At 33.3% G+C, this 16,315-nt stretch overlaps 1 protein-coding gene across 1 annotated transcript; it reads right to left on the minus strand.

Moving 5' to 3' along the window:
- Positions 1-2,881: 2,881 nt before the first annotated feature.
- On the minus strand, positions 2,882-15,232 carry LOC134228945 (cholecystokinin receptor type A-like). The gene is made up of 4 exons (XM_062710639.1): positions 15,197-15,232; positions 11,442-11,979; positions 6,335-6,700; positions 2,882-4,791 (listed from the first exon to the last, which is right to left on the minus strand). Exons 2-4 carry the CDS (start codon positions 11,749-11,751, stop codon positions 4,241-4,243), a joined length of 1,227 nt encoding a protein of 408 aa, XP_062566623.1. The 5' UTR covers positions 11,752-11,979; positions 15,197-15,232; the 3' UTR covers positions 2,882-4,240.
- Between the last annotated feature and the right edge of the window lie 1,083 nt (positions 15,233-16,315).

A 16,315-nucleotide genomic window follows, 5' to 3' on the forward strand; every position in this document is an offset into this window, starting at 1 on the left:
GATTAATATTGAAATAACAAGCAGCACGTTGTTTTCGATGCATATCTTGATGGTATTTCTTTGAAATATCTGGTTAAGTTTAACAAATACTGAAATCGAAAAGATGAACATGTCTTCTGCATACTGACTCAATATTTTGTCTGAAGGTTTGCTGAGACTAAGGACTTAGTAAGGTTGTGTTTGTTTATTCAACTTTTTTAGAAATGTATAGAAAAAAAGTTTTACTAGCTTTACAGACGTGTGTTTCATCCTGTTTATATATTCGTTTATCATGTTTATCCTTTCTCTGGTTTAAGGATTTAACACCCATCCCCATACACACGTGTTATTGTTAAGAAAACAAGATGTGTTTTTTGAAATACTGATCCCCATATGGCAACATAGCAACATTAAACTTACATTATATGCAAATTAAAAATACCGGTACCCAAAGTAGGGTTTGCTCACATGAAATACAATTGTGAAATATAAAAGCCCTAGCACCATCTGTTCAAAACTCATTACCGCTACATTTTTTTCAGATTTTTGACCGATCATTACCGCTACATTTTTCCGGCAAAAAACAACTCATTACCTCTACATATTGAATCAGCCAAAAACAACTCATTTCCGCTACATATCAGTTTAGCCAAGTATGTTCGATATGTAAGTTCTATAATAAACAGTATTTGGACAGTGATTGAAAGTTTTCTTCTATTTGTTTTTTGTTTTTTTTTGGATCCTCGAGAAGTTGAAGAGTGCTTTGTGTTTGATGTATTTCCGAGGCACATTGATCGGTCATCGTCATTTCCACCAGCAATTTGGACAGACGCAGATGTTGAGTGTAAAAGTTTTCACAGAGTTCGGCACAATATTAATGTTAAATATAGTTCACAACCGAGCATTTTTGATTTTTTGGCCAATATTCAGCCTTTCCTGGAAAAAAGTTAGATGAAAATGCGTGCTGTAAGAAACAGGATTCTCTCAGAATTTTATCTATGAACAGTGCTTGATTTTAAATTTTTGTTTTTATGAAATAAAATTGATTTTAATAATAATAAAAAAAAATAATAAACCCATCCTATCCAAAGTCCTACTTTCACCTACCCGTAGTGAGCAGGGGAAACGGGTCTTATGCATGTATAGGTTGTACTGTACACGCATAAGTGGCTGGCTAACGAAAGAGACAATGTAGCAGTAATGTATACTTTTTTATGTAGCGGTAATGTAAATTTTTTTCTAGCGGTAATGACTATGTAGCGGTAATAAAAATTTTGAAAATGTAGCGGCAATGATGCGCACCCGTAATACCCAAGAACTTGGACCCTTTAACATTGACATTGAAGTTTTATCTATTTATTAAAAAATCTTTAACCTTGGCCATAACTTTTGAACAGTTAGGGCTAGAGCTTTCATACCTCACATATGTAATGCTTGTGACATAAGACTTTCTTAATAAACCAACAACTTTTATCCTTTGAGTTTGAACTACTTTTCAAAAACTTGAACCTTGGCCTTAACTTTTGAAGAGGTGGCGCTAAGGCTTTCATATTTCACAGTTGTATTTTTTTTTGTGAGAAGGACTTACTTTGAGTACCAATGTTTTGATTTAGTATTTACATTTGAGAAAATTGAACTGTCCCTATGCTACAAACACATCTTGTTTTCGTATATACGAGGGCCGTTCAAAAATTACGCGGACTTGTTGCACAGAAGAAATATTTGACGACATAATCGGGCAAAATTTCACAAATAATATAAAGGAATCTTTACTTATATGGTCTTCAAAATTTCATATCAAAATGTAAATTGGTATTAATTTTGAGTGATTTTTCAGGACATACCATTAAGTCACGGAGCAGCAAAATCTTCGACGTCACAAGCATTATAAAAAAATATGTGATTGAGCTTCATTTTCTCAACATTTTCCCTTGAGTACCTGTATAGTTTGAGTTACCTTATCTACTCAACATCAAATCACCATTTCTTGTCAAGCTTAAAATCTATTAAACAAGTAAAGAATATTCTTTCTTTTTTGTTTTAAAACCACATATGAGATATAGTGTGATATTGGTGACTCTCAATCACGTTCTTTACAGTCCGGATAAAGTTAACTTTTCGTCTATAATCTTCTTCCTGTCCTCCCGTATAGCCTTTTTACAGAGGTCTAACTGTCTAAAATTTCAATTTGCTATTTGTGGACGAATGTCACGAGTAGCCTATAGTTTACTACATGTTTTATTATGCATATTTTGGATCTTCTCGAGCATTACACATATTTTAACAAAAGTGTGGTGCGCCGTCAATTCAGGAGACGTCATTTTCACAGTCGTTTTCACAGGAATCGCATCAGAGAAAAATCCCTATATTTCTGTCAGTACTTCAAATATTACGTCCGAAATCTAAATACATAATAATAGAACAATTTAAAGGTACACTTGAGAAAATTGTTGAAAAATATCGCGAATTTTAAAAAATCAATGAGTTAAATTTTTGAATCCGCATGCTTTTGCTTCAGTTTTTTTGTCGTGCGCCGTACCTCTCCATCAATGATATCAACATACCAATAATTTTAGTAGAATTTTTTTAAAATACAGAAATTTTGCCCAAAATTTATTGGAATCTTTAAGATACATATTTCTGTGAAATTTTATAACTATATGACGTCTGTAAGATTAAATAATAGCACAGTCCGCGTAATTTTTGAACGGCCCTCGTATATATGTAAGCATATCTAAGTTTTTTCAGGGTCAAAAGTTATTCCTTTAATGAACTCTCTAACTAACACATAAGTACACCTATGTTGTATTTTCTGTTGAAATTCAGTCAGGATGGAAAAGGTTAAGTAATGATTAGCTTTCTGAAACATTTGAGATGGCTTTTCTATAGTATGCTGTTCTTTACTTCATATTTAATGACTCACAAAAAAGACTATGAATATCACTGTGACCGTTGTAAAGATGTCAATGAAATAGTTTTCTTTAGGAGAACATGAAAAATAAAATGCTTTTTTTTATGTCATAAGACTGTTGTTAACATTAAGTAGCAGAATAAGTAGCAGCATTAAACAGATTTAAGCTTGAAGTCCCTGTTGCTAGCATTTAGTGGCACTGTATACATATTCCAGAGTTACTGTCAGCAGTAGATATAAGGTTTTTTTTATCTCACCTCAGCAGAAGGCTCAAGTGAGCTTTTCTGATCACATTTTGTCTGTAGTCCGTCTGTCCGTCCGTCCGCCTGTCTGTCTGTAAACTTTTCACATTTTCGACTTCTTCTCAAGAACCGCTGGGTCAATTTCAACCAAACTTGCCACAAAGCATTCTTGGGTGAAGGGGATTCAAGATTGTTCAAATGAAGGGCCACGCCCTCATTCAAGGGGAGATAATTGGGAATTAATAAAAATTTGGTGGCATGTTTTAAAAATCTTCTTCTCAAGAACCACTGTGCAAGGAAAGATGAAACTTATATGGAAGCATCCTCAGGTAGTGTAGATTCAAGTTTGTTCAAATCATGACCCCCGGGGGTAGGGCGGGGTCACAATGGCCGACCAAATTTTTACATAGAAATATATAGGACAATTCTTTAAAAATCTTCTTCTCAAGAACCACTGTGCCAGGAAAGATGAAACTTGTATGGAAACATCCTCAGGTAGTGTAGATTCAAGTTTGTTCAAATCATGACCCCCGGGGGTAGGGCAAGGCCACAATGGCCGACCAAATTTTTCCATAAAAATATATAGGAAAATTCTTTAAAAATCTTCTTCTCAAGAACCACTGTGCCAGGAAAGATGAAACTTGTATGGAAGCATCCTCAGGTGGTGTAGATTCAAGTTTGTTCAAATTATGACCCCCAGGGGTAGGGCGGGGCCACAATGGCCGACTACAGTTTTACATAGAAGTATATAGGAAAATTCTTTAAAAATCATCTTATCAAGAATAGCAAAGCCATGACTGGTCATGGGACTACTTTTGGATATAAACTATTCAAGAATAATCCAATTTCTGCTTTTTCCCAGCCACAGTGCTCAGGTGAGCGATGTGGCCCATGGGCTTCTTGTTGTTAAGATGGCACTGTTGCTGACATTTCGTGGCACTGAACGTTGTATTAATGCCAGACTTTCAGAGTTACTACCAGCAGTAGAGTCAAATCCAGTTTTCCATTGCTGGATAGTAGATACGGTTTGTCTCTCCTCCCTGATGTAGACCTGTCAGTCAATTCTTGGTGGGGTATCGCTGGATACCGTGTGTACCCCCTCCCTGACTTACACCTGTCCCTGAGTCAGTTCTTGGTGGGGGTTCTTCAGTAAACTACACCGTGTTGTCTGAAGTTTGAGTGAATTGAAGTGATCACTACGATTGGAAAAATGTCGACTGACGTTTTGTAAACTACAACAGTTACAGCAATTTAAGATGTTTCGAAAAGATTGTCTGAATTTCTTGTTCATTAAGCAGTAAGTGACTGGATTACAAGCAGATGATATGTAAGCCAGCATGAAGACAAGAGACAGAGTTAGGTTGGAAAAGTAATCCTTCAAACTCTGTGAATGAAAGGAATTCCACGTTTGCACAACATACAATGGTGTCCAACAGATTAAATATTCTATCACCACCGCCAACAACATACGTATCACCCGTACTTTGGCGGCGCGGCTGCGCTCGGGGTTCGACTGCCGAATCATGCACCGTTGCTCTGGTTTTCTCTGCGGCGTTGATTCCTCACTATTTAAGACCCCGCGTCTACTTTCCACAAAGTTTCTAAAGCTGGAATTATTTAATGACTGCATACTGCCACTGTTGCGCCTTCTGTAAAAACCTACAAAAAAGAAAAGCTTAGATACATTTCAAAACTAGATCTAAAGGGGGTGTGGGGTCCACATCCCCTCCCACAGAATTTGTCAGGTTTATAAAGTTTTGTCTAAAAGTAACAAACAATGACCTAGAAACATCTCCCCAATTTAGAAAACACGGACGCCTCTAAAACGGTAATAAGAATCACCAAACCACCCATCAGAAGAAAACTGACTAAAATTATACAGAATAATTATAATACGGAAAAGTCTATTTATTCCAGTTCATCTATAATACAGAAAAGTGTCGTCTGCTACTAAGCCTCCTTCTTTTTTCCTCCGCCTGGAAGAGGATTTTTTCTTTTGCTTGTCAAAAGATTTCTTAGTCTGGTATGTGTAACCCCCCCCATCCCCCCCCCAAAAAAAGGAACATCTCAGACAGATCAACATTTTCAAATTGGGTTGATTAAATGCAAGGGTTAACAACATTAAGCTTAAATGCATGTACAAACATGAAGGGAGAAGGCTAACAGTTGGAATATTTTTACATATCTTATTTCTGCCGCCTGACCTTTAATAGACGTACATTTTCCTCCTTAAATTTTGTTGGGTTATTCAAGTACTCTATAATACAGAAGATGCGAGACTAAAACAAATTGTTTACCTTACTGAATTTTCTAGGTAACATGCAAGGATTTGTAGTTTGATCTAAGAGTCCTGTCAGATTATCTTGGATTAAGAAGAATGCATCAAATCCGCTTGACTTTTTATGCACCCGGATCGATAGATCGGGAGCGCATATTATTTTTGTCCTGTCTGTCTGTTGTCAGCTTTCTTTAAATTGACATGAAGGTCAATGACTTTGTGACCTTGACTGTGACCTGTATGCTAAAAATAGCCTTTCAGAACCTTCGCCATCACTTTTGAACTATAAGAGATAAAGAATTCATATTTAGTATGCATACTCCCCTAATTAAGTTCTTTCAAATGACACCAAGGTCAATGACCTTGTGACCTTGACTTTGACTTATGAGCTAAACATTGCTTTTACGAACTTTTTTTGCCGCCGGGTGCATAATGCTAGTATTTCACAAACACATCTTGTTTTTTTTTTTGTTTTTGGTTATATCTGCATCTAACCTAATTAATTATTATCAGACTTACTAGTATTTAAAGCAATTTGTCGAAAAACAATTCAGTCAAATTCAAGTTATTTTTTCTGCGACTGTTTAAAAGTTCAGTATCCCTCTATGGTTTTTTGATTATTTTATATTTGTTCACCTCACAGGTCTCGTACACGTGAATATACCAGAGACCGAATATACCAGGGACCAAGCTAGGAAATATTCTTGATCAAATAATATTATTTGTCAAAACTACCCATTTGAATCTGTGTGAAAAGGCTGATACTTATATGCATCATCTTATACATCAATCATCAAATCATTCGTTCACCTAACACACACCCCCCCCGGTCACAAGTTAACTTTACACACTACAATCTTTTTACCATTTGTTCTCTACCCCCCCCCCCCCCCCCCCCCTCCCAGTTACAAGTTAGCATTTTACCATTTGTTCCCTTTTGTGCTGATATGTCCTCATACAATGTTTGTGTGACTGTACCATACGCCACGGACATAGCAATAAGTGGTATCACCAGTAGGAGTAAAACAAGAATCACTGTGTAGATCCGCTCCGCAATATCCGCCACCCACTTCTCCCGGCATGTGTACATTCCGAGGCGCCTATTCTCGTACTTGGTGTGAACTGGAATGGGAATCATGATCACAAACGCCATTCCCCAGATAAACAGGATGCTGCGGTAAGCGTGAGAGAGAGTCTGCCATTTTCTAGACTGGAGGGGGCGGCATATAGCAAAGTATCTCTCCAGTGAAATGGCGACTAATGTAAAACTACTGACCCCTACCGACACTCCTGCAATAAATAAAAAGAAGCAGTGTATGAATTTAGACAAACTATTATTACTCCCGTGAAAAGAAGTCACATTAACAATTTACAATGTATATACATGTATTACTATAGGTGTAGCCACAGGAAAATGAATGAGGATGAGATTTTCAAATTTCTAGACTTTTCTGGAAGAAATAACCGTACCTCGACTATGCCCACCCGCACCCCAACATTTTTTTTCGGGGGGGGGGGGGGGCAGTTAAACACCATTTGTAAAATATTTGGTGTGTGTGAAAAAACAAATAACGAAAAATCTTTCGAAAACAGAGGAATAAAGGGAACAATGGCTTTTTTAAAAACACATTTTGACATTTTCTTTCAATATTGTCAGATGAAGGATTCCATCTAGAATTGTTACGGCTGCACCCAATATTAGATGGGCACTATGGGAAAACGGCAGTCGCTAAAATTGTATTAAATCAAAATCTGACAGTAAGATTTTTTACCATGCATGATGGAATTGCTTTTTTGTTTTTTACTTATTGCCATATACTGTTTGGGATTATCAATAACATTGGTTTGACAAGATTGTCGGTTTGTTATTGACCTTTGGAAATGAATTCTGTTGTCTCACTCTGCTCAATAACAATTCTAATCCAAGAAAATAAAAGGGATACTATTGTCTGCATAACAAAACTAATCAAAGAAAATAAAAGACATACTCTTGTCTGTATTCAGTTTCAGGAATTTTTAAAGGACTGTAGACAAGTAATAAGGAAAGATATATCGATGAAGAAAAATCCATTTTTAAGAAAACGTTTCTAAAAATATGTAAATACCTATTGATAAGAAATAACACTTATTAAGGTAATCGATATCATACATATAGAATAAGAAAAAAAGATTTATTCAAAGCCATGTTCTAAATTTTGTATTAATACCCACCCAGTAAAAAATTTAGAACTCTATTATCTACTCATATTTATTACCCTTTAACAAGGAATTATTTTCAGTATCTATTTAAGATGTTCAGAGGACTGATTCTAAATGCTAAAATAAATGTTCATAATTTAACAAAGCAAATGTTTTCTGTATAAAATATATACTTATGTTTTGTTCAGTGTTCATAGCCGTTTAAATACTTTCCAAAACAATTTGTATTAATTTGGAATTTTTGATCAATGTGAAATTTCTCTCCGTAGTATTTTTCCACCTAGAGAGAGGGAAATTATCCATCATATAAAATCATATTTATTACCCTTTTACAAGGAATTATTTTCAGTATATTTCATCATCACCTAATAAAGATGTTCAGAGGACTGATTCTAAATATAATTTAACATAAGTATCTTTTAAGTACGCTGAATTTGTATGAAATTTCTCTCCTTTTCCACCTAGATGGGGAAAATGATCGTAAAATACAAAAAAGATTACTAAAAATACAAAAAAGATTACAATATTTTTGGATGTCGCTTTGTTGAATATATTTCAGTCTTTTATATATAAAGGCAGTGCGTTATAAGACAATGCCGGAAAGCCATTTAGATGGGAATCTGTACAACATTTGATAAATGTGAATGATACCGTGGCAAGACTAATTTCGTTATTGTAACGCCTTTAAATAGCCGTCAACTTTCGGTCCCTCTGCTTATTATCCGTGATCGTAACTCAAGAAAATCCATTAACTGCGCAGCGATTCCATTGTCCATGCAAATAGTTCTTACACAACATTTCATTTATGTGCAGTTATCTACAGGAAAATATTGAGTAATTTAGAACGCTTTTCCCCTATTGTTGGAATTTCCTTTGATCTTTATGAGCAGCGCCTTTTGTATCCAAATGAAAACGATTTTTGACATATTTTGTTTAATTACATTTACGACTGGTATTCTTAACTTAGAGTACCCCATTAGAGGCATATAGCAATAATAAAAAAAAAATACCGGAAACAACAAATTTTAGCATTAACAAATTGGATTGACCCTATGTTTTTCAACCACATTAACAATCTTAATTTTTAAGGATACCCTTATTTGTGATGGCAAAGAAACAAAAAAAAAATGATTTTTAAGCCGTCACAATGTTTCTATTATTCTTCAGAAATTTCTATTTTCGACTCGTAGAACATAGCCTTCTGTGCTGACAATAAACTACAAGATTTTTTGGAGAAGAGCAGACAATCCAACAAAATACAATTCACATTTATCCTCAAAATGGTGTTGATTAATTTTTACGTTTCAAAATTTTGCGAATTACCACTGCTTTGTTTACACAGAAAAATATAATACCCAAATTTGTTATCTACAGCAAAAATTTCCAGATTTACGGTATTAAGTTTTCTTTTCGTCTTTCATAGGGCTTAGGTGGAGATAAAAACATTCTGTTCTGTCCATGGAAAGAATTTAAATCTGGTCGTTTACTATAGAAAGAAATAACCTTAGGCGTCAATTTGATCAATAAAATCTCTTTCTGGAATTGGAATATTTAACCTTTGCAGACAATTGAAAGCATTCCTATAATTTCAAAAATTTGGTGTAAAATACATTTACAAAAAACAAAACTCGTGGCTTCCTGGCCGATCGGCAAGGGATGCTCACTCCTTCATGGTATCTGATCCCACCTCTAATGTTTAAAAGGTCCGCATTTTCTCTGCTACTGATTTGAGTTTGATTGAATAGACATTTGAGCTTGAATACTGTTTATTACCTCCATACATTTCATTGGTATAAAAAGTTCTTCTGAGATAGGGCTTGATAATGATTACTAGTAATTATTTTGTTAAAATACTTTTATCTCTCCAGATCGGGAAAATAGTATTGTTTTATTATGTCTTCCTCTTTGTCTAAAGTCAGTCATTTATGGTGAGGATACGGTTGAACTCACCATTGCAGATTAAACAGTAATTCTTTAATTAATATATCTTAGCACTTATAAATGAAGAAATTATAAAAGCATGTACTTGATAAAAGGATGGGTCATGACCAGGAATGTTTCAATGTCATTTACACAAGGTCAATGTCAAAATTGTCCTGATTGGGCAGTTTTGACATCATTTGAGTCATTTGTATGCTATAAAATAAAATTAATACTATTGGTGAGACTATTATTGGTGTACGTACACATTGATTTCATAATTCCATCAGTAATATTACCCCACCTACGTTACGTTACTGTCCCTTTATTGCATTGGGATACATAAGGAATCTTACAGACAAGAAAACGGAGAAAAAGACTGGGAAAATATCCCTCATCTGCAATCTCAGGGGTATATCAAGACTTCATCACATTTTATCATCAGTAATAACAGTGTAGTAAAGTAACATGTCAGTCTACGAAAATAGTTTGATAATAATTTGATAAGACGATGTCAAATTGTCTTGTAGAATGTAAATCAAAGCAAGTAATTTGTCTATGAAATTTTGCTGAAGTATGATTTTATAAATTCTACAGTGGCTTTCAAGATTTGTTCCCCTCTTCTATATGTCGTGATAATCAGAATTAATTGAGGTTGACAGACAATCGCCGACGGACTTGAATAAATGACTTGGATATAAACCTAATACCAAATATAAGATAAGAAAAGCTAATAATTCTCTGGCTTCAGGCATCTTTGAGTGTCTGCATTTCATCACCGGAATTTTTAGAAAATAATCTCCTTTCATTTCTGACATTTTTTAAAGTTTTCATTTCCCGTATATCATCAGTATTTTACCGCACTGCAATAAAACAAATTGTCACAGCTATCCTTATTAATAAAAAAAAAACCCATTTATACCGAAATAATAAGTTTTACATCATATATAGATTTTACATGCATCGGAGCACGTGTAGGTGTAATAATCTTGCAATGATATTAATGAAAACGATAAAACATCAGGAAATTTTTAACTGGTGATGTTTGTACATGTATATACATGTCCACGTGCATATTGCAATTTCTTTGTTTAGGAAATGGGTACGAACATAAAATATTTAACATGTATACTAGTATATATGTACAGACACCACGTTTAAACATATACACTAGTATACATGTACAAAAAAAACGTCACCAGTTAAAAAAAATTGTATATACAATGTACATGTCCACGTGTATATTACAATTTTTTTAAGGAAATGTATTTGAAATGGATATTATGTATATATTATCCCGTTATATCCTGCTAAAAATGTCATTTCCATGTACATAATTAAACATTCAATTGCAGAAAAAGCCCCCCCCCCCCCCAAAAAAAAATCGAAAATCCAAAAGTGAAATGATTAATAATTTCAAAAGTTCTGATATAAAATGCAGCGATTTGAACTGAATATTTGTATGCTCTCTTCCTTTCACGTTCTATTTATGTGTGTGTTAAAAAATGGGGGATGGCATTATTATATAGACGTCATGGACGTTGGAACCAGGGTCACTTCAATAATCTTCTAGATACATGTATATAGTATACAATAGAAAAATATAGCTATAATATGCTCGTTCTCTCTCAATTAACAAGTGTACTACCCATTTTTTTTTGTTCGCCAAGAATTTTTGGTGGTTGGTATTGCCCCAACTGAAAATATATGGTTGTGTCCCCCCCCCCCCCCGGAAATTGCTTAAGACGGGCCTTGCGTTTTAACATATGTCTTCACGGCTTACAAGAATCTCTTCTGCAATTGAAGACAGGATACATTGAATTTAAAAAAAAAATACCCATCAAATTGAGATCGTTATCTCTGTTTAAATTAAATAATTTAACTTCTTTCGGTCATGCATGTTTATACATACCTTGAAAGTATCGTGAAAGGTAACAAACTATTGGTCCAAAAACAAAATTTCTCATAAGCATTGGAATGATATTGAAAGGCATACAGAAAAGTGCCAAGAGCAGATCACTGATGGCCAAGTTCAACAAGAAAACGTTGGTCACTGTCCGCATTCTCTTGTTCTGGACAAGGGTTGCAATGACCAGAATATTGCCCAGGAGAGCCAAGACAAATATGACGGCATAACAGACCGCGGCGACTTCAGAACTCAGTGCCTCATGCTGAAGGTGTTCACTGGAATTGTTAAACTCAGAAAAGTTGGAATTATTCATGTTCTGGTCATAAGTAAGTCAGATGAAGCATCAATCACACCAGAAACAAGGTATAGATAACGAGTTTACGAGTGGCCACTTGTTTACTATGATGGAACCCGAGAAGGTGCAGCGGTTACTGATGTTTCCCATTGCTGTCATTGTTTGTGTATCGGCGGGTTATTGTTTCAGACCGATCCGACAAATCGCTCCGCTAATCAATGCCTGAACCCAGGGAATGATCTCCATCTATAACAGATAATGGGACACCTTAGAAAATAACATTCACAGTGAAAAAAAATGATATATTCACTGATCTATTTCATACACATCTTCTAGTTTCTAATCTCCCCGAGTATTCTGCTGGGATATCATTCACAAGAGATTAATCAATTTTCTCTTATTACGATTCCTGCAAAAGTTACTCTCATTTCAATGGAAGATGTAAGACACGTATACATGTACATAAAGGAGATTAGTTTTGAAACAAATGAACTTATCCATTAGATACAATTCTCCAGCCTTAACATCGCTCTATATCTACAAGCTTGATTTTGTAGTCAGAATCATTTTATCAGTTTGTCAAGGTCAAAAATCAAAATTACAAAATGTTCTAGACATTAAATATTGATATTGTACTAGCCATTGAATATAAATTATGCACTAATAACTAATAACTTGTAATAAGCCATTCAATACTGATAATGCACTTGTAGCCATTTAATATTGAAAATGCACTAGCCATTATACATGTACACTAATTCATTCATTCATTGTGATAAAGTACTAGACATTCAATACTGATAACGTAATAGCCATTCAATATTGATAATGCAGTACCCATTCAATATTGGTAATGTAATAGCCATTTAATATTGATAATGTAATAACTAATCACTATTGATAATGTAATAGCCATTCAATATTGATAATGTAATAGCCATTCAATGTTGATAGTCTAATAACCATTCAATATTGACAACGTAATAGCCATTCAATATTGATAATGTAATAGCCATTCAATACTGATAATGTTCTTGCTATTCAATTCAATATTGATAATGCACTAGCCATTTAATATTGATAATGCACCAGCCATTATACATGTATACTGATTCATTCATACATTCATTCATTATCATAAAGTACTAGACATTCAATATTGTAACGTATTAGCCATTCAATATTAATAATGTAATAGCCGTTCAATATTGATAATGTTATAGCCATTCAATTTTGATAATGTTATAGCCATGCAATATTGATAATGCACTAGCCATTTAATATTGATAATGTAATAGCCATGCAATGTTGATAATGTTATAGCCATTCAATTTTGAAAATGTTATAGCCATGTAATATTGATAATGCACTAGCCATTTAATATTGATAATGTAATAGCCATGCAATGTTGATAATGTAATAGCCATTCAATATTGATAATGTTATAACCATTCAATTTTGATAATGTTATAGCCATTCAATATTGATAATGTTATAACCATTCAATTTTGATAATTTATAGCCATTCAATATTGATAATGTGATAGCCATTCAATATTGATAATGCACTAGCCATTTAATATTGATAATGTAATAGCCATGCAATGTTGATAATGTAATAGCCATTCAATATTGATAATGTTATAACCATTCAATTTTGATAATGGCCATTCAATATTTATGATGTTATAGCCATTCAATATTGATAATGTTATAGCCATTCAATAATAATAATGTAATAACTTTTCAATATAATTATATATTGTGAAAGTCATTCAATATTGATAATGCAATTACCCATTCAATGTTGAAAATGTAATAGCCATTCAATATTGATAATGTAATAGCCATTCAATATTGATGATGTTATAGCCATGCAATATTGATAATGTAATAGCCATTTAATATTGATAATGTTATATAGCCATTCAATATTGATAATGTGATAGCCATTCAATATTGATAATGCACTAGCCATTCAATTTTGATAATGTTATAGCCATTCAATATTTATGATGTTATAGCCATTCAATATTGATAATGTAATAGCCATTCAATAATAATAATGTAATAACTTTTCAATATAATTATATATTGTGAAAGTCATTCAATATTGATAATTCAATACCCATTCAATGTTGATAATGTAATAGCCATTCAATATTGATAATGTTATAACGATTCAATTTTGATAATGTTATAACCATGCAATATTGATAATGTTATAGCCATTCAATATTTATGATGTTATAGCCATTCAATATTGATAATGTAATAGCCATTCAATATTAATAATGTAATAACTTTTCAATATAATTATATATTGTGAAAGCCATTCAATATTGATAATGCAATACCCATTCAATGTTGAAAATGTAATTGCCATTCAATATTGATAATGTAATAGCCATTCAATATTGATGATGTTATAGCCATTCAATTTTGATAATGTTATAGCCATTCAATTTTGATAATGCACTAATCATTTAATATTGATAATGTAATAGCCTTGCAATTATGATAATGTAATAGCCATTCAATATTGATAGTGCATTAACCATTCAAATTTGATTATTCAATAGCCATTCAATATTGGTAATGCACTAATCATTCAATGTTGATCATGTTATAGCCATTCAATATTGATAACGTTATAGCCCTTCAATATTGATAATGTAAAAGCCATTGAAATTTGATAATGTAAAAGCCATTCAATATTCTCCCTTGATTTTTCTTAAGTTTTCTTTCGTTCCATTCCATGCATTTGGTTTCGTTTTGTTGATTTCGATCTTGTTTCGCAGTTGACAAGTACCCCGACCAGTTACCTCTATTGAGAAGTTGATGGCTCGTTTAATATACCCCCCCCCCTTCAAGTAGTTTTTTTAGTCAAGCAAGGGAAGGGGATGACGGCCTCTTCCCTAGCAATTGTCAGAAAACATGGTAACTACCATTAGCGGTAACTAAAAGTTATTAAAAGAGTGACTTAGGTTTATTGAGAACAAATAATACATGTAATACCTTTTGTATAATAAAACACTTATCCATTGATAGTGAGTGGGCTCTTTTTTAACACCAAATAATTCAGTTTTGGCAAGTCTCGAAATTCCACTCAGAGACAGCGGATAAATGTATACTGTCACATCGTTTTGTTAAAAATTATACTGAACATAACAAATGACACTAACTAGTATAAAACGGAGTAGTTCTCCCTGAGGTATCTTTTCTGTGTATCGTTGACACAAAAAAGGGAGTAGACATAGAAAGGTGTTGTTGATTCGATAAATATCAGCAACTTCAACACATAAGTTCAGTTTTAACTGAGGGCAATCAAGTCATGCACTCATGTTAGAATCCATTAACGATATGTAAAAGTTGAAGGCATATACACTTGACAAAAAACTAGAATTGCTCATATCATAACCGTCATTGATGCTCTTAAATATAATCTAATAAAATTACATACCTATTTAAACCTTTGAACAAGCCGCAACATACCCCAAGATACTACTAATATTCATATTCAATTTCAAGTCCCTGAAGACGGAGTTATATCGAGAATGGTACAATTTTAAAAACAATTTAACCAACGAACCGTGACCGCATATATTACCTTGTACATACATATTTTAGATTAACTACTAATTTATATTAAAAAGACATGCGTACAGAATTTACTATGCATGTTTTTAAAAGAACATTTATATAATGCTAACAAACAAAAGTTATATGCACTGATTGATATTTGAATTTTCTAAAAAATGATGCATATATGGTAAACAATTGTTGACGTTTTATGACGTTCAAAGAATTTCTTCATAAATTTGTACATTTATAAACTTAGAATGAAAAAAAAAATAAACTTACCCGGTACTTCTTTTTATCTTTTCACCTATGCACAAAGATTTTGTTGTTATTTTTACTGACAGATAAAACTACATAAACTAAAAGGAGAAATTTCAACTGTCAGTGAAAACCGTATAATCTATACACGTTTATCCAGTTAAATAAAACGGGGGTTACTTTTTTTTTTACTTTTCAGTCCACTCATGCCCGCGAGTGGACTCAGGATAGCTGGTGTGGTGAGAACTGTTCGCGGTTAGTGATGTAGTGTCATGATGCAGTCATTTATCTGAAAGTTCCCCATGAGACATCGAATACTGCCAGTATATCACATCCGCATGCAGTATCTTTTAGTTTATACTCACTTTCTTCTTGCAAGTCTTTTTAGGAAACGTTTCCATTTTTTCCATGAATAAAATATTTTAATGACGATCAATATACTTGTATTCCAGGAAATACATTGGAACTGTGAAACATAATTGGTGTGAAAAGATAATGATAAAAGGAATGTACAGGAGAATTAAGAATTTAGACTGTAGAAATAATTAAAAGCAAGAAAAAAATGTTTGCTAAGCTATGCTAACAACAGCAACATTCACTTTAAAATACATGTACCTCAGAGAGCAATCAGGCGCACAAAGCGGGACTCTTTTTGCACTTATTTCGTTTTTTGAGATTTTTTTGTGTTTATTACAAAGTGACGTATATTTCGTCAATCGTATATCATGTATAATTTGAGGTA

This window comes from Saccostrea cucullata, unplaced genomic scaffold (genome assembly GCF_032062105.1).
Source record: "Saccostrea cucullata isolate Sc308-1 unplaced genomic scaffold, CSIRO_AGI_Scuc_v1 ctg341, whole genome shotgun sequence".
In the NCBI taxonomy this organism is placed as follows: domain Eukaryota; kingdom Metazoa; phylum Mollusca; class Bivalvia; order Ostreida; family Ostreidae; genus Saccostrea; species Saccostrea cuccullata.

Excerpts from the sequence above, each read along its gene's own strand:
- LOC134228945 (XM_062710639.1), bottom strand. The coding sequence starts at position 11,751 with ATGAATAATTCCAACTTTTCTGAGTTTAACAATTCCAGTGAACACCTT. Across the intron at positions 6,701-11,441 it reads CCTTTCACGATACTTTCAAG|GAGTGTCGGTAGGGGTCAGT; the intron begins GTATGTATAAAC and ends TATTTATTGCAG. Across the intron at positions 4,792-6,334 it reads AGCACAAAAGGGAACAAATG|GTTTTTACAGAAGGCGCAAC; the intron begins GTAAAATGCTAA and ends TCTTTTTTGTAG.